We start from the raw sequence: 23,289 nt of genomic DNA on the forward strand, positions 1-23,289 counted from the left end.
CCCTGTTTCTGACTTGGTCAAAATATTTCTACATCTCTTCACAGGGACTCTTCTGGCTCTTTCTTTTGGCTTTCTCGTCCCCCCAACCCCCTCCCTCCATGTAGCCCCCGCTACATCAGTCCCCTCTCGGTCCTCCATCGCGTCTCCTCCAGTCTGCCTCTGGACCCGCACCTTGTAATCATGCACCTGTCCTCCCTCACACCCACTCCAGCTGTCTATCTGTCCATCAACCTACACCCCCTACCTCCTCTCTCTCTCACTGTCTCTCTCTCTCTCTCTCTCTCTCTCACTCACTCTCACTCACTCTCCCTCACTCTGTCTCTCTCTCTCTCTCTCACTCTCACTCTCACTCTCTCCCCATGCGCGTGTCACTGCTTCTTCTCCCGGGTGGTGATGGTGACCAGCTGCTTGGCAGCCTTGGCAATGTCATAAGCGCACTGGATGACCTGCTGCGTGAGGAGCTGGTAGTCCACGGCCGGGGCCCCTGGGTCCACGGGGGCCGCCTTGCGGCACTCCACCTGCAGCCGGGAGGCGCTGGAGGCCAGAAGCCGCAGGGAGCAGTGGACCGCCTCCAGGGCCGGACGCTGGGGAGGAAGGCGAGGGGTAAGGTGGAGGTCAAGGTTTCATGATCACTCTGCAGCATGCATTGTGTACGGCTCTGGAGGAGACGGCGTTTCTCGCGGCCCGCGGCGCTAACACGACAGCTAACAGTCAGGAGGCGGTGTCATGCCAAATTTGTACCGGTTGCCAAATTTGTACCGGGCGCGTCATCCATACGTAATCCATTCCAAACCTGCCTGGCAACAGATGATCGCGTCGTCCGTTGCCTGGCAACGGACGATCACGTCGAATGACGTGAAAGGTTCACGAACATTCGCAAACCTTCAAGCTCGTTCATTCGCACTTGTCTGTTATCTGTATTGTGCTATTTCGTCCTTGACCTGCTTTAAACACTCGGTTTACTTGCTAAATTTGATTAAACAATTAAATACAATACAAATATAAAGTAAAAACAAGTGTTATCTAGCGATCCGTTTTCTGTATTATGTTATTTCGTCTTTGGCAACATGAGCGCGAATGTTTTTTGAAACCCGCTTTAAACACTCAGTTTTACTAGCTAAATTTGATTAAACAATTAAATACAATACAAATATAAAGTAAAAACAAGTGTTATCTAGCGATCCGTTATTTGTATTATGTTATTTCGTCTTTGGCAACATGAGCGCAAATGTTTTTTGAAACCTGCCCGGCAACGGACAACCCTTACGTAATCAGTTGTCCGTTGCCTGGCAATGGACAACTGTTGACGTGCCCGGTACAAATTTGGCACCCGGTACAAATTTGGCATGACAGCGGCAGCTCAATGGGAACACGCATGGAAATCAAGAGAACCGAGAGGTTCCAGACTAATACGCATGGGCAAATTGGTTTGACAACGTCATGCGAACATTAAAACACACAATGAACAAAGAAGAAACAGAGCTACGAAGGGAGGTGAGTGTCTGTGGTCACAGCCGTTTATAAAGATAGTGACCAGTGTTGCTACGAATACAATAAACAGATGAAGCAGAATTAAACAGTGGATAAGCGAGACGATCTCACACTAAGAAGTTTTTAGCAGTCGACTTAATTAATTATAACTATGAATAATTAAGTGCACTGTAATCATGAAATCTTTAAGAACATAAATAATGCTAACCAGCTTTCTTTATAGTGTCATAGATTGGGTTTATATTTGAATCGGAAGCTATCAAAACTATTTTCAATTACAATACTTAAATCGTTTGATTGAATACCTGATTGAAACAGTCCAAATGACATGAAGAGCAGAGAAGAGGCCGTCGTGCAGGAGGTGAAAAGCAAATCGAACTAAAGAGAGATGGGTGCACTTACTTTTGGGAAGAGCGAGGCCATCTCAGTGACGGCGGAGTGGATCTTCTCTGAGCACGGGACAAAGCTGGGGGGGGACAGAGAGAGGGGGCTTGCTGTGACCTCAACAGTTGGTGTAACTGGCTGATTCATGTACTCCGCTGCATTGCAGCGACTGTCAAAACACATCACGCCTTGCAGTAATTCTTGATCCAAATCTGGGGGAAACACACGGGTATTCCGGCAAATTTTGATCACTCGGCCTCCGCATGCTTCTGCGTGATTTCTTCCGAGGCGCGTGGACACAATGCAACAATGTTTTTCAATTTGAAAAACGTGTACACTAAGGTTGATTTATCTGCGGGTAGATCACCAAATAAAAATGCACCACCTTTTCCCCAACAAATCTGGTGACCTTGGGGTGGCCTTGATTCTGCCGATTCTTGGCTGTGTTGCTGACAACCAAGCACGTAAAAGGCCTTCCCGTATTAACAACAAGGTGCGGTTAACGTGTGTTGAGCTGTCTGACCAGGCGCCTAACAAGGTGTGTGCGGGCGCGGCGGGTACCTGTCGTGTTTCCCCTCCTGCGCGGCCCTCAGCAGCTCCTGGATGTTCTTGGTCACCTGCTCCGTCTTCAGGATGACATCCTCCGTGCACGGCAGGGTGGGGTCGGGCTCGGCCACGTCGCCCGCCCCACCCTCTTCAGAGTCCCCACGCCCGTCCTCCTCGCTGCTGCGACCCATGCTGCACGCACACACAATAATTAACATATTGATAATAAGAAATAAAGAATATTAAATAGAGTACGCCTTTCTGTAAATAAGTGGCGAGCGAGGGAGCAGGTAGCTGGACGGCTAAAGCGTCCCATAGTTAACGCTGGGATTTCCCTTGATTCTGACCTCAGGGACACGTCGTAGACCTGCGTGTTGTCGTAGTCGCTGTCCGTACCGCTGCCGTGCCTCTCCAACCTGGAGCCCTGTGGAGAGAGACGGCAAGCGACAGGCTCACTCCTCACGTCCTCATGCACGTGAGCGTGTCTTCCTGAAATGCCGTCTTTCCATGTGCGTGGGCCTGCCATGTCCAAACGGGCGGCCCGCCGAGCGCTGGTTTATACCATGTCACATCAGGGGTCTACCCACACGCGTCACCGGAGATACTCCCACGGGTCTCCTGAGCAGAGGGAGCGCTACCCGATTGGCTTCAACTGGAATAAACCAGGCCACACGCAGTGCCCTTTAACACACGGCACAGAGTAATGGCAGGGGGGGGGGGCTCTCTGAACCTGAGTCTCAGGTGCTAATTGTATGGGAGGTAATGGGAAAGACTTAATGACAGCTATGGTCATTGTTGGCCCATTATAAATTGAATGCCATAACAAAAAATCATTGAGGCAAAGTTTGATTTGCACATAATTACTTGAGCAGACGGAAAAAGAGATTTGCAAATTGTATTTATTTATTTATGCTTGGGAGCGATGGTCGTTAAGAAGAAAACACAGGTATAAACAAAGGGATCTTAAAAGGACTACTTTGCGGATTTGCAACCGGCTGTGTGTCATTACAACGTGGGTAGCATATGCAAACAAACAGCGGTTAACTCTCCACTCAGACCTCCCCGCTACCGTTGGAGTTACATGACGCTGCAATGGCCAATGAAGCGGAGATTTGGTTGCTGGATGGATGTTAACCTTTCTACATTTGCATACACTACCCACATGCAATGACACAAAGACTGGTTGAGAATCATCAATGTTGTCCCTTTCAGAAGATTAATATGAAAGCATAGCCCACCGTGTATCTGCTGCCTATCTCTGAGGAGGCAGACAGGTGATGACCCCCATAGGGTGAAGGACCACCAGGGACCTTCCTTGTCTGGAGAGGACGGCACAGGGAAGAAAAGGGAAGAAGAACTTCTGTGGTCACACACACTATCCAAAATGCTCAATGGCAGTGCAGTGAGACCCAATATTAACAGCTACAATGATATACAGTGCGGCTTATTTCCCTAAATGTGTAATGCAGTAAACAGTGGTTGTGCAGCGGAATAACAACATTAGGAGAATGGAAGACATAACATGTTTCAGACAGACAAATAGCGTTTTCCCACTTTTGGCTGTGCCGAGCCAGGCAATAAGAGTAGAGCGTTGTGGTGACATCGACTCAAGATGAGTGCGTCATTAGTTAAAGGCCCTGTCCACACCATGCGGGAGGCTTTTAATAGTATCTGTTGCGTTTTCAGAAAGTTTTGCATCTACACGATAACTGTTTTCCTCGTCCACCCAGAAACTAACGAGTGAAAATGGTGTAGTAAGTATGCCAGGCCAGTAGGAGGCGGTATCAACTTCTGTTCAAATATGCAAAAAAAAAAGGTTGAAAACCACAAGCCAGCTTTCTACTCCAGCATGTCACCATCGTTTTCAAATAGTTACTGTTCAGCCTGTCCACATGGCGCCATAAGGGCTGCGTTTTCAAACAACTGAAAAAGACAGTTTTAAAAGTCTCAGTTTTCAGGCCACATAACCTCCGTTGCCATGTGGACACAAGGCAAAACCGCAGAAATACGTGGTTCTAAAATCTCCGGAGTCATTGGACGGGGCCAAAGACACACCATCAAGTGGGGTGTATGGAAAGAAAAATGCTGCCGTGCCAAGTCGAACCAGGCCAGTATAGTATAGTGGAAAAACGCCAGAGTGCATCCACCTGAATGTTCCATCATGGATGTACAGTGAAGAACTAGGACCAGCTAGGCGGAAAAGATACATACAAACGGTAAAAGAGTAGACGGAACAGCGATGACATTTGGTTGTACTCATTGGATGGACGTGCAAACAAATGTGTGAGACCGTTTTCTGGGTGGTCGAGAGCTTTATTTAGCAATGACATTGATTGCTAAATAATGACAAATGTGAGAAAGTGGCCAGATTCTGCCTGCGTGTGTCAGCATTCCTGTAGAGAGAGTGAAAGGAACATGCTTCTCTATGTTTGGCTTTTGGCTGGAAACATGACTTTGAACCCAACAAGAGTTGTTAGCAGGCCAGCAACTATCATATGAACACAGCGTTGTCTGCCAACATTTTAGCATTGTGCAGAAGCTGGTCCAATTAACATAGAAACCTGAAAACCCTCCCAAGCGTTGTGCATGTATCATAGTTGCATCGGTATCCAGCGTCTCAATACTAAAGAGTGTTCCAACCGGCCAGGAGGACAGCAGAGTGAGCTGCAAGTTAAAAACAAACGTTACAAAAGGAAGGTGAAAGGGGCATACTACAAGGTTGACCCATTATCCACCGGTCGACCTGGTGTGAACACGTCATGCGCCGGCTCAGTGTGGATCTGAAGGCATAGCGATGGGTGTCATGGTGCGTGCTGGCATGGCGCGAGTACTATGCTTTTAGATGTGAACCGGATGCATGCAGGAGTGCACGTCTCAGGGGCGGAGGGGGGGGGGGGGGGGGAAGAGGAGGGTTAGATGCAGGTGGGGAAGAGGAGAGTGACCAGGAGGAAGGAGAGAGACAGGTCGACCCGTCTGGCCCCCAGAGAGTCAGTGGTGGAAGGGGGGGCCCGCCCGCAGGCACTAAACGAGGAGTCCCAGGAGCAAAGAGCGAGAGACACTTACGCTAGCTGTGTTGAGGGGCTGCAGGCGGGCTAGATGAGCGTCCAGGGCTGGGGGGCCGTGTGCCTTGGGGCCAGGGGCGGCCCCGGGCTCGTACATGGAGAAGGCCTGGCGGTCCCTCCGGTGGGGGTGGGGTTGGGAGTAAAGCCCTGCGGGGTCCCCGCCGGACCCTACACCGCCCATCCCTCCACCACCTCCACCACCTCCTCCTCCTCCTCCTAACCCTGCCTTGGTCCCACCCCCAGACCAGTGGCCTCCTCCGCCACCACCCGGACCCCCGTGGCCGGCGGGCCCCCCAGCCTGCTGGCCCACCCGCAGCGAACTGTTCTCCGTCTGCATCCGTGTGATCTACGGGAGGAAGGAGGATTGTGGGGGGGGGGGGGGGGGGGGGTCAGGGTTGAAGGGATGGACATGGGCGGGTGGAAGGCAAGGGGAGGGAATGACAATGGGTGAGGAGGGAGGGAGGGGGGGGGGAGGGAGGGGGATGTAAACCAGGTGATCAAGGACAAGCATCCACTGACACAGTATGGGGGGTGGGGAGCGGGGGGGGGGGGCAGAACAGGGGGGCAGCAGAGTTGGTAACCCTATGTCCGGAAAACCGAAGAGCTTCGGTGCAGCCCCAACAACATGGCCGGTCTCTGTGATTTCCCACCACCAGGCTACGGATCTCGTTCACATCAAGGCATGGGAGGGTAGGGAGTAGTAGGGGGAGCTCGGCTAGCTTACATGCCGTTATTAGAGCTGAGGCCTGAGAAATGGTTGGGGGAAGGGGGGGGGGAGGCTACATACATATGTTGCTATATGGAGGAGGGTGGGTTAGGGCACCGGGGGTGCTGGTTAGGTTAGGGGAGTAATGGCACCCTGCACCAAAGTAGTGTCCTCTTAGTGAACAGCCTTGACAATGAAACACAGCAAACTCTGAACAGATTGTGTGGAAAAGTTCTGCCCGACAGATTAGGTGTTTGGCTCACGTTCTTTGGTTGATCAGACCTGCGAACCAGAGGCCATGAAGGCACAACACAGGCAGTAGGTACACAGAGTCAAGGCTGAGCAGAGCATCACGATGGACAATGAGGTCAGTATGTCGGTGAAACACGATGGAACACTGGGGAGGATTGTAAGCGTTGACCCTCACTGCGGTTATTAAGTTAATCAAGCGTCCATTATGTAGACCCCTGTGTGTGAGGCAGCCAAAACCACTTTGACTTGTAGGAAGCCAAGTTATTTTGGCCGACCCGATCTGTATATCTGCAGTCAATCCGCCTCATAGGCTTCTTTGGTTTGTTCTTACTTTGAACCAGCAATGAAACTAGGATGGTGAGATTCTAGCTAAAAGTGAGAAAAACTCAGTGTTTTCAATTCTCAACATCTTGTCAAGCCCTATTCTATTCCTTCTATTCTTTCTATTTTCTTTCCTCCCTCCCTCTCTCTCTGCCTCCCTCCTTCGCGTCCTACCTCCTTTTGGAGTCTCCGGAGCTCTTCACTCAGGTTGTTGTTGACCTTCATCAGCTGCTGGACCTTGGCTTCTGAGGAGGCCAGGGCCTTCTTCACCTCCAGGTACTCCTGCAGGGTGATGGGGCCGTCCGACAGGTCTGACGAGTCCATGCTCTGAGCGGCCGGGGAGGAAAAGTAACAGATATCAGTGGGGAGAAACATGATGGTGCCTGTGCAGCTCACATTAATGTGTGGGTGAACCCCTGTTTCAGCGCAATTCAAACACTGAGTCAAAAATCACAAAGTTGGCGTGGGTCGCAACCATGGCGATAACACGCCCCCGTCCGTCCTAAAACTCTCCCGAAACACTTTTTTTTTTAAAACTCATCGTGTTTGAAATCCAGCTGAAACAGTGGGTTGACTGGCTCTTTAGAGGAATATGAAACATGCGCCAACGTGTGTGATCCCTCCCGCCGCACCATTGGTGGAAAAGAAATGCCCAGTGTTCCGAGACCAAATCTGTCAATGTCTTCCCCTCCTCTAGCCTCATCACCGAGGGCATGAATTAATCCACACAAATCAAGGCTCTATTCACTTGGGGACAAAAGGAGCTTAGTTCTAAGAGAGATGCATCGGAGGGCTTTAGGACAGGGATTTCTGCCCCTCACACACGTTTCAGTTTTCTCCATCCATGCTCGCTACTCATCCTTATGCCCAGCCCGTTACCGTGGCAGCAGCGTGCTCAGACAGTCCCTGACAGCCCACCCACTATCACTCTCTCTGTGCTCCACGTTATGGTCCGGCACACTCATAATCTTACATTACACACAGCATTACTCCAGAGCTTGGTTCCCCTCCGGTTTTCACTTACTCACTGTTTTTATGATCCCTTTTTATCTTTCTCATAATGGAAGAGAAGTAATGTTTCACGGGAGCTTTGTTGCAATCACATCTCTATGTGTATATGTTTTTAATCAAGGTATAACAATAGGTTTAGTTAGATACATTGAAATACTAGTATTAAGTATTAACTATATACTTTTTATACGTTCCTTTTGCATTTGTAATCGAGACTTTCCAAACCCACCAGTAATCCTTCACCCTCTCCCACTCCATGAACAATGTCTCTATGAGCTCATCCCAGAATAACTGATGATGTCAGCCAGGAGCTATGCGGCAGTCCCAACTGTAGCTGATCCCTGCAAAGCATGCTGGGACAGGCAGGCAGTGGGGAAGAGAGGCAGAGTAGCTCCAGCCGCTGCTACTTTCGCTCTTGAACAGAATCCAGAGGCTCAGGGCGATGGCTTACATTGTGTAAAGTTGCCACATTATCAAAGTAAATAGCAGCTAGTCCTTGTATTGTCTCTGTGTGTGTGGGCATGTTTGAATATACAGGCCAATGGCTGCGACTCTCACTTTGTCTCAACCCTCAACATATGCCACTGCACAAAATGTGTGGGTGTGTGTGTGTGGATGTCGAGCATTGGTTTGCTTGTGTATTTCCGGTTTCATTTTTTATTTTCGAAAGCCCGCTGTTGTTTACCTTGGCTCGGTTGTTGCGCTGGGTGTTGTTGTTGTTCTGGGCGGTCAGCTCGCTGTCCGTGTCTTCGTCGGAGGCCACGCTGTCGTAGTCGTGCTGGTCGTCGTCGTCGTCGTCGATGCCCAGGTCCAGTGGGTCTGCGGGGTCAAGGGTCAAAAGGATGAAGAAATGTGTATTGAGACCAGCTGAAGACTACCTCAGTCCGTCCCTCCGGTATTTAAAGACACGTTGCACCCGGCTGCATCACGTGTATGATGATATTATAGAATACGAAACAACGGAATCGGTGTGTCCCTTTTGCATTAACATTCGAGTGACCATTAAAATGGTACTTTAGAGAATGTGTCTACATTCCGTTCCCTCTGAATGTCTGCAGATGTCACATTGGATGAATCGCTTACGAGTCCAAATAAAAAAACCTGGGTCTGGTCTGCTTGTCCTTCCTCCCTGACACTGTGCTGCTAAATCCGATGGCCTTTCGTCGCCAACTTTCGGTTTGCAAATTTTCTACCCTTTTAAACGAAAGTTTTTCCCCCGTGAAACACGAGCCATACACTTTTATCATTATCATATTGTATCATTAGCGTGGGTTGAGTGTATGAGAAAGCCGGTGTGTGCGCTTGTGTGTGTGCGTGTGCGTGTGTGTGTGTGTGTCCTCACCAGTGGGGCTGCTGAGACCCTTCCCCTGCTGTCTCCTCTTGGCGTCGCTCAGGATGTCGATGATGAGCGTGGCAAACTCTCGCGCGTTGAATCGGGCCAACTTCTGACGACCCTGAGGGACACCAAAGGAGGAAGAGAGCCAGAGCGTGAGAAGGACAGACAAACAGAGGAGAAAAACACAGAAAGAGAGGGGGAGAGAGAGAGGGAGAGGGAGAGAAAGAGAGAGTGAGTGTGAAAGTGAGAAATAGAGCGAGGAAGACGGAGATAGAGCAAGAGGGAGCGAGAGAGAGGACTTAAAACACCCACACGTGTGGAAACAGGCGCAATTCGACCATAAAAAATAAGCTGTAGGTTATGTCATGAGTTGTGCAGTCGAGAGGCATTGCAGCGGGAGCCAGGCCCACAGAGTTTGCCTTGCCCCCCCCGGTCTGTGGGCCTGGCTCTGCCGCTGCTGTGGTCACCAGGCATGAGCTGTGGAAAAAACATGTCATACCGAGACACACACACACACACAAGTTAAAACACACACATAAGCTGCACCGTGCAATTACATCATCCCCGCTGCTGTTTAAATAAGAACGGTCCGTTTGAATCCATGCACCAAACCGTACGACGGGATTGCACGTTTATTCATACTGCATTGTTTTGCACGAGGACCACAAAGAGGAGCACAGAGTCGCTACTTAAAGAGGGTGTGGGGTTCCAGCTCGCCCAACACAAACAGTCTCCAACTCCAATCAGAGCGTTGTCAACAAAGAAGCTCAGCCAGTGCGGGCCGACGTTTACACTAATGAGCCAAACAGCTGAGGGCCGAGAACGGGGGAACGAGAGAGGGAGACGAGAGAGATGATAAACACCGTTGGACAACATCTTTGGCCGTCCCTCGTCCAGCTGAGGACAGTGCCGTCCATTACGCGCTCATTGCGACCCATTCTTTACATCCACCGAGGCTGGAAGCCATCGCTCTTTATTCACAAGCACCGCAACTTCACAAGTGATCTAATTGTTTGCTGTTGCACGCTCCACTCGTCGACTCTTTCCGATTCTGCCATCAGAAGCAGAGTGGGGGATGGTAGGGGTGTTCCTGCATACGCCTCAACATGCATCTGGATGGGATTGCTGCGGTGTGTTGTTGTGTTTTGTGTGTGGTTACCTGGTTCCGTGTGGCGGAGTACTCGGGGTTGACCGGTAGGAAAGGCACCGCGCTGCGTTCTGTGACCAGGGTGCTGTGGTTCTGAGTCGTCAGCCACACTGGAGAGAGACACACACACGTATCTTAAGAATGTGTGTGTTTTGGATACAGAAACATAGCCTTGACACTGGCAGCTCAATGCCCTGTCCAAACCTTCATGCATGCAAGCAGGCTTATTTTAAGGAAAAGGAAAGGATCAAACTTTCAGGTTGTGAAATTGGTGTGTGTGTGTGTGTGTGTGTGTGTGTGTGTGTGTGTGTGTGTGTGTGTGTGTGTGTGTGTGTGTGTGTGTGTGTGTGTGTGTGTGTGTGTGTGTGTGTGTGTGTGTGTGTGTGTGTGTGTGTGTGTCCCTCTTACCTACCTGGTGTGCCTTTGGAAAAAAAAAGTACAACACAAATCTTGAGATGAAGAAAATAATGAAAGATTAGGGAGGGAGAGGGACACAGGAGGAGGAGAAAAGAAACTCGGGAATTCCTGAAAGGCTTCCTCATCTGCGCACACGTTCGTCTTGCACTCTTCCCTCTCCTCCTTGTGCCTCCTCTCTATATGCATTCCATCTTTCATGTGTCCGTCCCTCCCCTCCACTAACCTTTATCTATCTTTAGCTTCCCACACTGTGCGCACACTTAAATACATGTATCATCTGCGATATGTTTTTGTGTATCAGGGTCTTGAACTCTGGTTTGGACCTTGTGTGTGTTTTTTTGTCGAGTAGACGGTCATACCATGAAGATTGGAGAGAAATGTATCTGTTCTTTGATCGAGGCAAGAGATATGAAGATGGGTTCAGACGGCAAAAAGGCCAGGTGAGATATGTTTGAGTTGAGGGGAAAGAGCGAGGGCAAGAGTGAGAGACTCACCGGCATCGTTCTCTCTGCGATCCACCTCATCATAGACATCCATGGCCAGCTCCTCAAACAGCCTGTTGTTCAGCTGTCCAACACACACAGCACATGCCAGACTCATTTAACACCAATCACTTAGGGAGAGACCATACCGACATTACAGTGTGTGGACACTTGACACACACTTGACACATACAGCAGCATTTCAGTCGGATTACCCTTGAACACATTTTTAAAGTGAGACATAACGAAATTAAAATGCCTTCGGATGCAGCTGCTTGCAGAAGCTTTGAACAAGGCCGACCCTTTTACAAATTAGAGTTAGGAGAGTTGATCGTTATCCAGACACGTTATTTTAATTATAATTTTTTTAACCCGACAATTGGCTGAGTAGAACTATTGATCTGGAGCCCCGAGCTCCTACTCACCGCCTGCAGCTTCTTCTTGGCAGCCTTGGCCAGTTCAGAGAGGTCCAGGCTGAGAGAGAGAAACACACACAGTGAGTCAGAGGGGTGCCAGAAAGGAAGAGGGAGAGAGAGAGCGAGGGAAAGAGAGAGAGCGGGCGAGCGAGAGAGCGCAGCAGTAGCAGGTAGAGGGAGGAAGAGAGTTATGCAGGAAGGAGAGGGTGGAATGGAGGGAGGAAGATGAGGCGGGAAAGTGATCAAATGAGCGAGCGTGGTGAGTAAGGGGGGGGGGGGGGGGTTTGCCTACAAAATCGGCTGGGGGGGGGGGGGTATGGATGAAACAGTTGATGACTATACAACACAGTTGAGATCTGTCACTTGATTGCATTGCGAGACAGTCAGGCTGCTAAACATACAGGGATACAGACTTCCTTTATATTCAATGAATTCACAAGTGGGGAGGGTTTCACATGGACACGTTGGGTAAGTCTGTGTGAGCGCAAACGCTTCCCTGAACTCATGTTTAAAATCTCTCAATGTGTGTTCGTGTGACACCGTCATGGAAATCGAGACTTTACCTTACTCCTTCACCCATGGATGCCGATGCCAGCACATTGTGCAAGACTGTTTCTTTTCTCAAATTTTGTTGGAACACATAGAATACATGTATACCATCATTCAATACACATGTAATAAAGATTGTTGTGGAGAAAGTAGATTTCCATTTTTTTCCAATATTTATTTGGGATGGAACAGTAAAATACGCATCACGATTGCAGAGAGTGGCTCATTCTATTTTCCTCACCGCTATCAAGTTTAATCTACCACACTTTCCATCTTTCCTTGTGAAACCGATGGCTAAAAGGTTGAGGGATCAGAGGACACAATGGGGGGACTCTATGGGAGAGGATGACAGGAAGTGGAAGGGAGAAGCATTCCGGTGGACCAAGGGAGTGAGTAGGAAAGTGAAAGCAAAGATACCTCTGTGTTGGGCACTTAGGACGAGCCCTGGCTCCACCAAGCGTGGCAAAGATGGAGAGAACAGGAAACAAGTGAGCAAAGGTAAAAGAGAGGGTGTGAGAGAGAAAAATAAAAAACAGGTACAGTGGCCACATGAACACTGATTCAAAATGTATTGTATTTTCTTAAAGAGATACCATTCACCAGAACAGAGCAGTGAAGAGGAAGAGAGTTAGACAGGCCATTAAATAACAAATCAATAGTGAGTCACGCTAGCTTTGTCCGACATTTCCAAATTGGAAGAGTTTGATTAATCAAGCGTGAATTTGAAGTACCAATTCATGCTTTCAAATTGAATTCAACATGTGCACATTTATTTTGAAATGGATAGCCTCAAGCAATATCACACTTGATTTACCAAACAACCTTAGTTTACGCCTTGGTTCATTCTGTATAATCAAGAACCTCCCCAAGAATTGTTCCAACTCTTTAGCTTAGACTGCAGAAACTACTTTGTACAGCTTTCAGAACAACAACAGCCAGCTTGGCCTTTCTCCCCCTTTTTTACTCTTATGGGGGGAAGGTTAACAAATACGAATGTGCCACCTACTGGATAAACAAATAAATGCAACAGACACATCTATTCATGCATTTACACAAGCAAAGGAAAAGGTTACAGAAGGGGCACTATTTTGGTCGGTCTAATCCAATTACGTGTCTAGGATTATAATAAAACTGTTATTTTTGTATTAATACATTTTTGTATTAATAATTACTGAAAACTGGCAAAGAATTCTATCATAAATAGTTACATGGACAATCCACATTAGTCAATCCTGATTTTACTAGTGACAATTTAGCAAAACTGGCAAAATATCAAAGCGTACCAAATTGGCATTTGAATACCAATAATAATACAATTTAGTAAAAAAATATCCCAGATGGTACAACGAATGCCAGAAATAGGCAAACAAGCCTTGTTCCTAGCCCACCTGCCCATTTTCTGGAGGGAAGAGATTCTTCTTCATGCAAACACACTACAGCACTCTCATGCATCTCAGGCTAGAAAGTGAAGCATACACACACACACTCAATGACCCCACTAGCGGCATTGCGGTACGCACCTGTCTGCCATCTGTGGAATGATATAGTGGCCATTCTTGTGATCTGTAGGAAGACACCAACATAATATTGATGCAAAGAAGACATTGCATTGAGCCAAAGAAAATAGAATGCAGCTAAATGAAAAATAACACAACTAAAGACAATTCCATATGAGACAACACAAAGAGCATGCACTTGAAGAGAACGCAACAAACAAAAATAGGCTAGAATGAACTATAATCAAATAAACACACAAGCAGTGAAGGCCAGGCGCGTGGAGGTCGTCAACATTGTTTCAGAGAGGAGAATGCTGCACATTCTGAGGCAGCCACCATATAATTTGGGCCTGAGGAATTCTGCCTTGAGCCGAGAGCTGCGGAGAGCTGCTGCGGTGGCTCACCTGGGCGTCGGCCACACAGGTAGAAGGCCAGCCTGTCAGTCAGCTCGTATTGGCACTCCACCAGCCGCTCTGCCAGCTCGATCTGGCCTGCTTGCCTGGAAGACAGACACAGACACAGACACACACACACACACACACACACACACTGAATAACTGGAAACCACCTCAGTAACAGCTTTTATTTATCCAAACGACCGACCAAACAATGAGTTTTGTGCAAGTCAGAATAATCAACTCTCGGAAAAATGTACATTACACATTTCCATTGGTGTCAAGTTCTAATCGTCACCTTTCAGGTGTTATTTCCTAGAACGGGCTGTAAAGATTCTGTTTCTGAAGCATCAAATTAATTAACACAGTGTGTCGCAGTTTGTCCCCAGAAAGCAAGTTTATCAGATGGTGTTCATTGTTGTCAGTCACACCAACTGAAAAACAATTACACTGTCCCAAACCATATGTCAATGATGTTTTTTATTTGGCCAGGTCCTTGCAGAAGGGATTATTAATATAAATGGGTTTAGAACTGGATAAATAATGGATAAATAACTGTATTAACCATCCCTAGCCCTTATGACTGTGTGCAGCTCTTGGTTCCCTAGTGTTCTGCGGCCGCCGGGCCCGGGACACGTACCTGGCGAAGTCCATGGGCGTGCGCCCGTGGAGGTCGGGCGCGCCGGGGTCCGCCCCGTACACCACCAGCAGCTCTGCCTGCAGGATCTGGCCCGCCTTTGCTGCCACGTGGAGGGGTGTGGTGCCTTTCTCCTGGAGCACACGCAATTAAAGAGGGGCCGACGCAGACATAAACACACCGCCACAAACACACACACACACACACAAACAAACAAAACGATGTCAGCAGAAGCCTGGAGGGGGGGGTCTGGGTAAGGTATGGCACAGTGCGGCCCATTGTTTAGATGGCGTGTGTCAGCCGGTGAGGGACGCCGAGGTGCTGACCGGGTGGAAGAAGTTGGCCTGGGCTCCGAGGGAGAGCAGCCTCAGACACGTCTCCAAGCTCCCTGTCCGCACGCTGGAGTGGAGTTGCTGGAGCGGGAAAGGAAATAAAGAGAGGGCGATACGTTGATCGTGAGTAAGGGATGGGTGGGCGGATCAAGAGACAGAGTTGACACACAAGAGGAACGCGAGAGGAGAGGATATGTTAAAGAGAGAGAGAGAGAGAGAGAGAGAGAGAGAGAGAGAGAGAGAGAGAGAGAGAGAGAGAGAGAGAGAGAGAGAGAGAGAGAGAGAGAGAGAGAGAGAGAGAGAGAGAGAGAGAGAGAGAGAGAGAGAGAGAGAGAGAGAGAGAGAGAGAGAGAGAATGGAGTACTTTAGACCTTCCTGCTATGTCATTCACAACCCCCGGAGTGCTCTAGCAAATGTGTGCGCAAGCTCTGTGTGCGCACGCTCTCTGTGTGTGCGTGCATGTGTGTGTATGATTACACACATGTTACAATCAACGTCAACATCTCTAGGTGACAAAGTTTTTACGCGCAGTTCAGCATGTCCTGCGACTCCACTGCACTCTACTTCAACTGCAGCCGTGGTCGCTCACCCCCGTGACCTTTGACCGCTGGAAGCCGGGACGCTCACCTTGCTGAGGTCCTTGGTTGTGACGCCGTCGTCGTCGCGGCAGGGAAGCTTGTGGACGAAGGACAGCATCTGGTACTTGGATCTGATGAACTCAGACTTGGTGGGACTGGATGGGTTGGTGGAAGGGAGGAGTGAAGAAGAAGAGTTATGGGACCACAGTAGAAACCATGATTACGTTCCACATGTATGTATGCATGCATGCATGTATGTATGGGGAAGACCTAGACATCTGAACAGTAAGCAGTGCCTTGAAGGGGGCACCCATAGGGGCAGAAAGGGAGAATGTGTGGGGTTATTAGGAGGCTTTTGGAGAAGTTAATATGTAGCCTCAAGGGAATACTCTGCTGCTGAGAATGAGGCAAGGACAAATTCTATCCTCTGTGATGGGTAGCAGTTTTGTTGCTATGATAAGAAATATATAATAAAAAATGAATGAACCCTGCCGAGGCTAGTTGATAGGGGAGGAGGCTCCTATTTCTCAGAACTTGTGAGTCATTTGGCCAGTTCGCAGCATGTGGACTGTAGACGGACTCACTGGACTTTGTCCTGGGGGTTGGGTTTCCTACGGCCGCTCTGCACCTGAGCAGGGTCCAGCAGACTGTGCTCCCATATGGAGTTAGCCCCATTACTGGCCAGGGTCTGCACCATCTGAAACACACACACACACACACACACACACACACACACACACACACACACACACACACACACACACACACACACACACACACACACACACACACACACACACACACACACACACACACACACACACACACACACACACGTTAAATGCAGAACTCCAAGCTCACTTCACAACATAACCATCTACATGGAAGGACTATTTAAGCCCTGGTCACCTGCAATGGAACCGTTAGTAGAACAACCATAGGGACCAGGTAAAATATATCAAATGATATGCTAGAAATTAATAGGCTCCTAGTTTCAGCAGCATAATAGAGGATGCACCGAATCTAACTCCTCCTTGACTGCTTGAGAACACTGAAAATGTATTTATTGGCACAGTAGTCATCAAAGGCGAACGCTGCTCCCCGGACAACGGCGTGCCCTCCATACCTGGAGCAGTGCAGGGGGCCAGCCGCTGTGCCGCAGGTGTTTCACGATGGAGATGTGTCGGCCCAGACTGCGGTGGACCGAGCAGCACTCATCACAGATCAGAACCCCTCGGTTGATGCTGGTCCAGCCCGGGTCTGAGTGCCACACACACACACACACACACACACACACACACACACACACACACACACACACACACACACACACACACACACACACACACACACACACACACACACACACACACACACACACACACACACACACACACCAAGTGACAGTCAGAGGGAGAAATACAGATCGAAGACATTACTTAAGTTGGTACATTTAAAAAAACGGACTTGTACGACAGCAAGTGGAATTTATTAAACAGTGTAGTCGTACAGTCATGTAGTCATCGAAATGCCCCAAATGCAATGTGAAGACCGCTAAAGAACAAGACCAGCATAATTCTACTTGTTTTGTACTGCCAACTCCCTTATTGAAAATGACCAAATGCGACACTCCTGATCACAAGTAGGTCTGGCAAACTGCAGGTAATTACCGTGATACACTCTAATGGTTAGCCTGAAACGCCACACAGAAAGTAAATTAGCACTTGGGTTCCATTCACTTCACAGAACCCAAGAGATGCATGGGCAGATTGGTTTGTTCATTTCTCCAAGTGGCTGCCCATGTTTCAGTAGAAGGTTTAAGCAAATATGATGGACAAATGATGTTAGCCAGACGGGCAGAGCGTGGGCTTCATTGTCTGTTTTGGAGTCGTCGCGGAGGATGTCAGCAGCAAGGACAACCCAGCTTGGCCATGGCCCTGTCCGTTAGGATGTGAGTGGGACACACTGATTCCTCTAATAGCAGCGTTCACCGCAGGACATCACTGTGACTGACACTCAAAGTGCATGCACTGCACGACCACAATCACTGGCTATGGGAGGAAAGAAAGAGTGTGGGAGAGAAATTACCAAAATGACCATACCCTTGCATCCTGAAAACACAGGCCAAAGGCTTAATCCTTCTATACACCTCATTCATTGTAATATTTTTTGTATTGTATTTACCTGCACTATTTGGAACCCATAGTGCTGACATATGACAATGCGTGTGCGGACTGTGGAGTTGATAGTGAATAATGCAAAACATTTGTGAGTTAATAGCTATTTTGCAAGTAACAATTCCCCTCCGATCACAGAGGACTGAGAATCAGGTGACCTTTCCACACAATGATAAAGCATTCAAGTCAAAAAACATTTTCAAAATAACGTGCCAGGGGGCGTGAGTCGGTGCTGTTGAGCAAATGGAAATATGGGTATTATTCTGTTGGAGAGCAGCACCGCTGTCATACATGCATGCATACGTTTGTAGAAATCCACGCATACAGAAAGTCACAGAGTCAACTCTGACCTTTAATCAGTAATAAGCAGCATGGTATAAACCTAATGGTGCCTTGCTGGCTGCGGGAAAATGTCAGACCTGCTGTTCTCCTACAGTCGTTGCACTTGTCTAAAAGTTTCCCTTACTCCATTTGATTGTTATTTTGCCTGTTCGGACCGGCATATGGGAAGGAGATTACGATACTGGGGGTCGGGCGACATCAGAGGTTTGATTTAATTTTTGTATTTCCTAGAAATGGAAAGGGACGCTTGGCCCTGTGTTAGTAGAAGAGTGTGTGCCACATACAGAAAGAAGGTAGGAAGGTAAGAAAGGAAATAAGGAAGGAAGATTAGACAAGGCAAGGAAGAAAGGAAGGAAGCAACAAAAGTTATGAAGGCAAGGGAAGGAAGACAATGCTTGTGAGACACAGCCATAGACTAGTCCTACAGTCTGGTCGTGTTTTGGCCTGAGGAGCCTGATGTGATGAGCTGCTGACACATGGTACAATTAACAAACAACACATGCGTGTGCACAGCAACATGCGTGCGTACACACATCAGTTGTTGGCGTTATTCTTACACTGGGATAAAACTAGGGGGGTTTACAGCATGACTATAGCTAAAACTGTGCTCTTTTAGCCGGCCGAGGAGAAAGCACTAAATGGTTTTCATAGAGACTCGTTGCCAGTTGGGAGTACCACCAGCCTGTAAGCTCTAAAAGGCTGGTCTACAACCAGGCAATTCCTTAATCTGTGATAAATATAAAAAAGTGTCCCTATAGGATATAGCCCGGCTATCCTGCTAGATCAATGTTACGGCTTAACCATTAAAGCCTTTCATTACGGTATGAATATTATTGGATGCAGAATGTTGGTAGGTTTGACTTCGTTTTTTGTACACAATGCATAAACCACATCTAGTTGTGCATTTTGGATTAATTCACAATGAAATATGGCCATCATTATCACAAAAGGCTAAAGCTATGACATTTTACACAGGAAAAGAATGTATCCATATTAGCATCCATACCAAACTCCCACACTGCTCTTGACCACTGATGTGCATTTTTCAATTCACAGACAGGCTTTGTCCTTCAAGATTTTTCAATACAGCAATGCAACTATTCACATAGCTATGCGTTTTTTTGTTTTGACAAGAGTGCAAGCCAGCAATCAGCAAAAAGGGCTACCAGGAGTTGACAGAATATTCATGAAATGCTTTCAGTAGAAACTAAAAGCTACACACACAATATCTTCATACCACATTACCCTACATCCAAAAATCGGCCTACTCCCTAGCCCAATTATAGACTACAATATAACCCTTTAGGCATTATATTTTTATCCCATTGTTATTTAATCTTAGGGTCACAGTATCACTACTTTCAAATCATAGTTCCATAGAAGCTTCTCAAATTTAGAAAACGAATCAAGTTTAGTGCAGGCTTCTATGTCTGGTAAGTTTGCACAGGAATATCTTTCGCTGACACAACTTGTGTTGTCACAGGTGGCGATATTTCAATTCAAAGATTTTGCCTATCAGCGTGGTACAATGTGTGCTAGTGCTACATTATAAGCTCTGCGTCCACTCTGCACGACACAAGTCCTCCCAAGGCATGTCTATTACTGGGAGCATCCAAAGTCTTTTCTAGCCATGGCGTTCTTCTGCTGGGTGTGGTGACAAGAGAGGTGGGCTGTCACTTGAGGCTAGGTCAGCATTGTGTTGGGTGTAAACATGACTGTGTGCATGCATGTCATCCAGAGGAGGTTATGTGCACGAACTCTAGATTAAAGAGGGCCATAACCAATAGACCCGTCAACAGCAGCAGTTAACAAAAGTAGGTTGGTCGGTTTGTGCTGAATCAGTTTATTCTATAAAAGGCAGCAAAGGATATACAGCTGCACTTTGAAACATGATGTGGCTTCTTGTGTTCAATATTTACTATCAAAGAATGACTGAGATGTGATAGGATATGACCGTGGCAGAAAGGTAAGTACGAAGCAGAGTAGGTCGGGTCATAAATACATGCAATTTGGAGAATTAAGGCTGAAGGATAATCACATTGAAACGACTGCACACATACACACTCCGACATGGGGAGCAGCTGTAGATAGAAGGGCAGCTGCTATAACCCAGATTTATGCAAACACACAAACATTTACCATGATTTAGCCCATTTCTATTTGTCAGCACCAATGGAATGGGTACAACAATGTTCTGGCATTCAGAAATAGGGGCAGACAAACGCGCATAGTATAGTAACAATAAATATTACTGTTTTCATCACTTAAATCACTCATAAAATGTTATATGACGTCATACCACTATTTACCCAGCCCACTAGTAGTGGCTGTCACTTCGCCTCTGCTTCTCTGTCCTGTTGATTCTAATGTGGGGCAAAACAATAAAAAAAACTCAGACCGTCCTCGGTAGTAGTTGGTGGACGGACGGGCAATCATCATTCTATGGGACAACAAGGGCGTGTTGTGTCAAGGGTTTAGCTGTACAAGGATGACCGTTTCGCTTCACCCACTAGCAAAAGTTAGCTACACTGTTAGCTACTAGACCGCTAACCTCAGAGCGGTACGGGCGAGAGTGAAGAGCCCGTGTCGTAGTGTAACTCACATAGCGTAGTTAGTGTCCAAACGGAGCTTTATCAATACTATTACTCATGAACGTACTTAGAAAAACTGCATCGAAACCATTCCATTGCCACTGAGGCTACGCTAACGTCCTGGAAGCGTCCGCTAGTCGTTGATATCAAAACAAGTGTCGCCGCTGCCTGGCGGCGATAGCCGAGACAGCCACACATATGCCACTCAAACTTATCATTGCAGCAATATTGTCATTCTATCAATACTTTCAGCTTATCGAGTCAAATAAATACACACATATCTGCTTGATGTAGCAAACCCCTGAGCCACCAGCTACATGTTTTTCTCACAGACTATACGCCTGTTTCATACTGTTTATTTTAGGCCTAACCGACGCCTGGGAACCCTGGCCGTTTTCCTGATCCCAGGATCCGGCTGACGATGACAGCAACCACGGGCCTCAGAGCCGCACACTGTCGCCCTGCCAGCGCATTGTTCCAGGGGATGGTTTTTAGCATTTCGTACCTGGAGCGCTGCAGTCGGCGCAGACCTCCGTCCTTTGGAGCTTCCTGGACATCTCGAAAAAATGCTCCAGTCGGGAAGCGGCTGTTCAAGAGGTGAATAGTCTAAATGATGACGGGTGTTTGTCCTTCTTCCCCGAACACCGACGTCTGCCGTTGCAAGCCCTGAATCCCCGGAAGCCGGGCGATGGGGGTATGATTTCCCAGCCCTAACTAGTTTCCCGTTTTTTCGCAGCCACGCCGTCCACCGTCAGTACCGAACCCCCTCTGGACAGTCGGTGGTTGAAGGCTCATATCGAGGGAATAAATCAGGGTAGTGCGGTGAGTGGTTAGAAGTGTGCGCTGCATGGAGAGACAGGCAGCGACGCTCTCTACCTGTCAGTTTCCGCACACACACCCTTGCCCCCCCGCCCCCATCCCTTCACTCAACAGGGGGGGAATGGCAACCCCCCCAAAATGTTTTCGTTGATTAAATCATCACGTTTCATTTTTGTAATGATACTGGTATTAAATACATAGTCATCGCCTTGGATACCTGGTTTAGAGACAATTATTTTTTTTAAGATTTCACTTTTAAAAACTATTAGTTAAGTAGGCCTAACCATTGTGCACAAATATGTATAGGTCCAAGTATGCCAATTTATTTATTTTAACAATTGAAATTAATAGGCCTATATACACCTATTAACTATCCTGATGGGCTTAAATCCGACAACCGGTCTATTCATTTACATTTTGTCCAATAGGGCTATTTATAATAATTTCGCCGTTGGCATGGCTTTTATTTCCGTATTTCTGGATGGACATTTGGAAGCAGAGCTTTATAATGTTAACCAACTGCTGGTCCGCGATTGGCTGAGTGCGTGTGTTTCGTGGCGGGCTGTCATCCCAGACTCACAGCACCGCGTTTCAGTCAGTCACCGTTGTGAGGGGAGGAGAGGGCAGATGCTTGTGCCATAGCTGATCGGGATAGGTGGTTCAAAGGAGGAAGATATAGGGTGGCAAGAGGTGGAGGTATTGAGGAGATAATGGTGCAGTTATGTTTCAATCAGTAGTGGGGATCGTCTCTCCGTGCAGTGACTGACGACAAGGCTATACCTACGCCTTTGGCATCAAGCAGGATAAAGGATGGTTATGTTATAGCGTTAGGCTTGACTACAGAGTAGCATGTACATCGTCCGCGGATACTGAAAGTAAAGAGACATATAAAGGCAAACTATGTTCGCAAGATGATTTCTGCCAAGAAAACTCCGGAGAAGAGTCGTTATCCTATCCACTATTTAGTGTGGCACAGCAAGCATCGGCAGCTGGAGAAAGAGCTTTCAGCGAATGAGCAGGTGAGAGAGAAAAAAAAATTAAGAATATAATATCAGCAGTGGCCTATATCTTATTTATTGACGTTTAAAGGGTGTGGGTCGTGCAATATTCTTTGTGATTTGGCTGGTATTAAGGTGCTATCAAACACTTATTAAAAACTAAGGACAAATAAAAGACACTTCCCAGTTCCCAAAAATAGAGAAATAAAGGTATGTTTAAGCACACAAGCATACAATTGTATTAAATAATAGGCTATTATTTTCGGGTCATCAGTTGACAACATCTTTGAGCCCCAGTTCTATACCTATTCATTTTGCAGTTGGGTTAAAATAAACAGCCTACTTCTACTTTAATACATAAAAGAAAATGCAGCTATCTTCAGAAGCGGTGTAGCCCCGTATATATTCTGAACAAGAAATGTTTGTATGATGTGTATTGTTCAGTGAGTGTGTATGTTGGGAGTGAGCCACGGTGCTCCTTGTATGCAGCTTCAATGCAACCTCCTTTCCCTTCCCCACCGGCACCTAAACCTTTAGTGAGTGGGTGAGACAATGCAGATACTGTAGCATGTGGGCGAAACACTGGCTACAAACCCGATCCCCACAGTTATGAAGTCATTAAGGTCTTGTACTGGGTGAGCTCTCAAACAAGCCACTTGTCATACCCTTGAGGTATGGTCAGATATTCTCACCCACCGGTGAGAATGGGAGGACTGTCGCTCCCGAGTCTGTGTGATGATGCGAGGGTGAGGTTCCAAATGACAGAGCTCCATCGCGATGACGACACAAGGGCGATCTGCACAA

At 47.6% G+C, this 23,289-nt stretch overlaps 2 protein-coding genes across 4 annotated transcripts in view; one reads left to right on the forward strand and one right to left on the reverse strand.

Moving 5' to 3' along the window:
- Positions 1-126: 126 nt before the first annotated feature.
- Positions 127-21,552, reverse strand: git1 (G protein-coupled receptor kinase interacting ArfGAP 1). Of its 3 annotated transcripts, XM_056610328.1 has the most exons (21): positions 21,174-21,552; positions 16,685-16,818; positions 16,143-16,255; positions 15,608-15,713; positions 14,975-15,061; positions 14,652-14,782; positions 14,021-14,115; positions 13,641-13,683; positions 12,538-12,564; positions 11,581-11,629; positions 11,168-11,240; positions 10,269-10,366; positions 9,116-9,227; positions 8,459-8,592; positions 6,937-7,089; positions 5,485-5,829; positions 3,660-3,740; positions 2,769-2,845; positions 2,437-2,613; positions 1,894-1,957; positions 127-584 (listed from the first exon to the last, which is right to left on the reverse strand). In XM_056610328.1, the coding sequence occupies exons 1-21, from the start codon at positions 21,223-21,225 to the stop codon at positions 369-371; spliced, it is 2,367 nt and encodes a 788-aa protein (XP_056466303.1). In that variant the 5' UTR covers positions 21,226-21,552; the 3' UTR covers positions 127-368. The 3 variants fall into 3 exon arrangements, with proteins under 3 accessions (XP_056466303.1, XP_056466304.1, XP_056466305.1); XM_056610329.1 differs by lacking the exon at positions 5,485-5,829; XM_056610330.1 differs by lacking the exons at positions 5,485-5,829; positions 12,538-12,564.
- A 553-nt stretch (positions 21,553-22,105) lies between these two features.
- The window catches only part of ankrd13b (ankyrin repeat domain 13B), a 32,436-nt gene continuing 31,252 nt past the window's right edge, over positions 22,106-23,289 (forward strand). The window contains exon 1 of the mRNA XM_056612339.1: positions 22,106-22,506. Within this exon, the coding sequence (XP_056468314.1) occupies positions 22,399-22,506 (108 nt within the window). The 5' untranslated portion in view covers positions 22,106-22,398. The remainder of the gene's footprint in view (positions 22,507-23,289) is intronic.

The sequence above is a fragment of the Gadus chalcogrammus genome, chromosome 16 (assembly GCF_026213295.1).
Source record: "Gadus chalcogrammus isolate NIFS_2021 chromosome 16, NIFS_Gcha_1.0, whole genome shotgun sequence".
Classification (NCBI taxonomy): Eukaryota; Metazoa; Chordata; class Actinopteri; order Gadiformes; family Gadidae; genus Gadus; species Gadus chalcogrammus.

What these genes read in the sequence shown, in the direction of transcription:
- git1 (XM_056610328.1), bottom strand. Translation starts at nt 21,225, where the DNA reads ATGTCCAGGAAGCTCCAAAGGACGGAGGTCTGCGCCGACTGCAGCGCT. An exon ending in AGCCCCTCAACACAGCTAGC is followed by an intron (nt 3,741 to 5,484) that starts GTAAGTGTCTCT and finishes CGTCCTCTCCAG; the next exon opens with ACAAGGAAGGTCCCTGGTGG. An exon ending in TGGCCTCGCTCTTCCCAAAA is followed by an intron (nt 585 to 1,893) that starts GTAAGTGCACCC and finishes CTTCCTCCCCAG; the next exon opens with CGTCCGGCCCTGGAGGCGGT.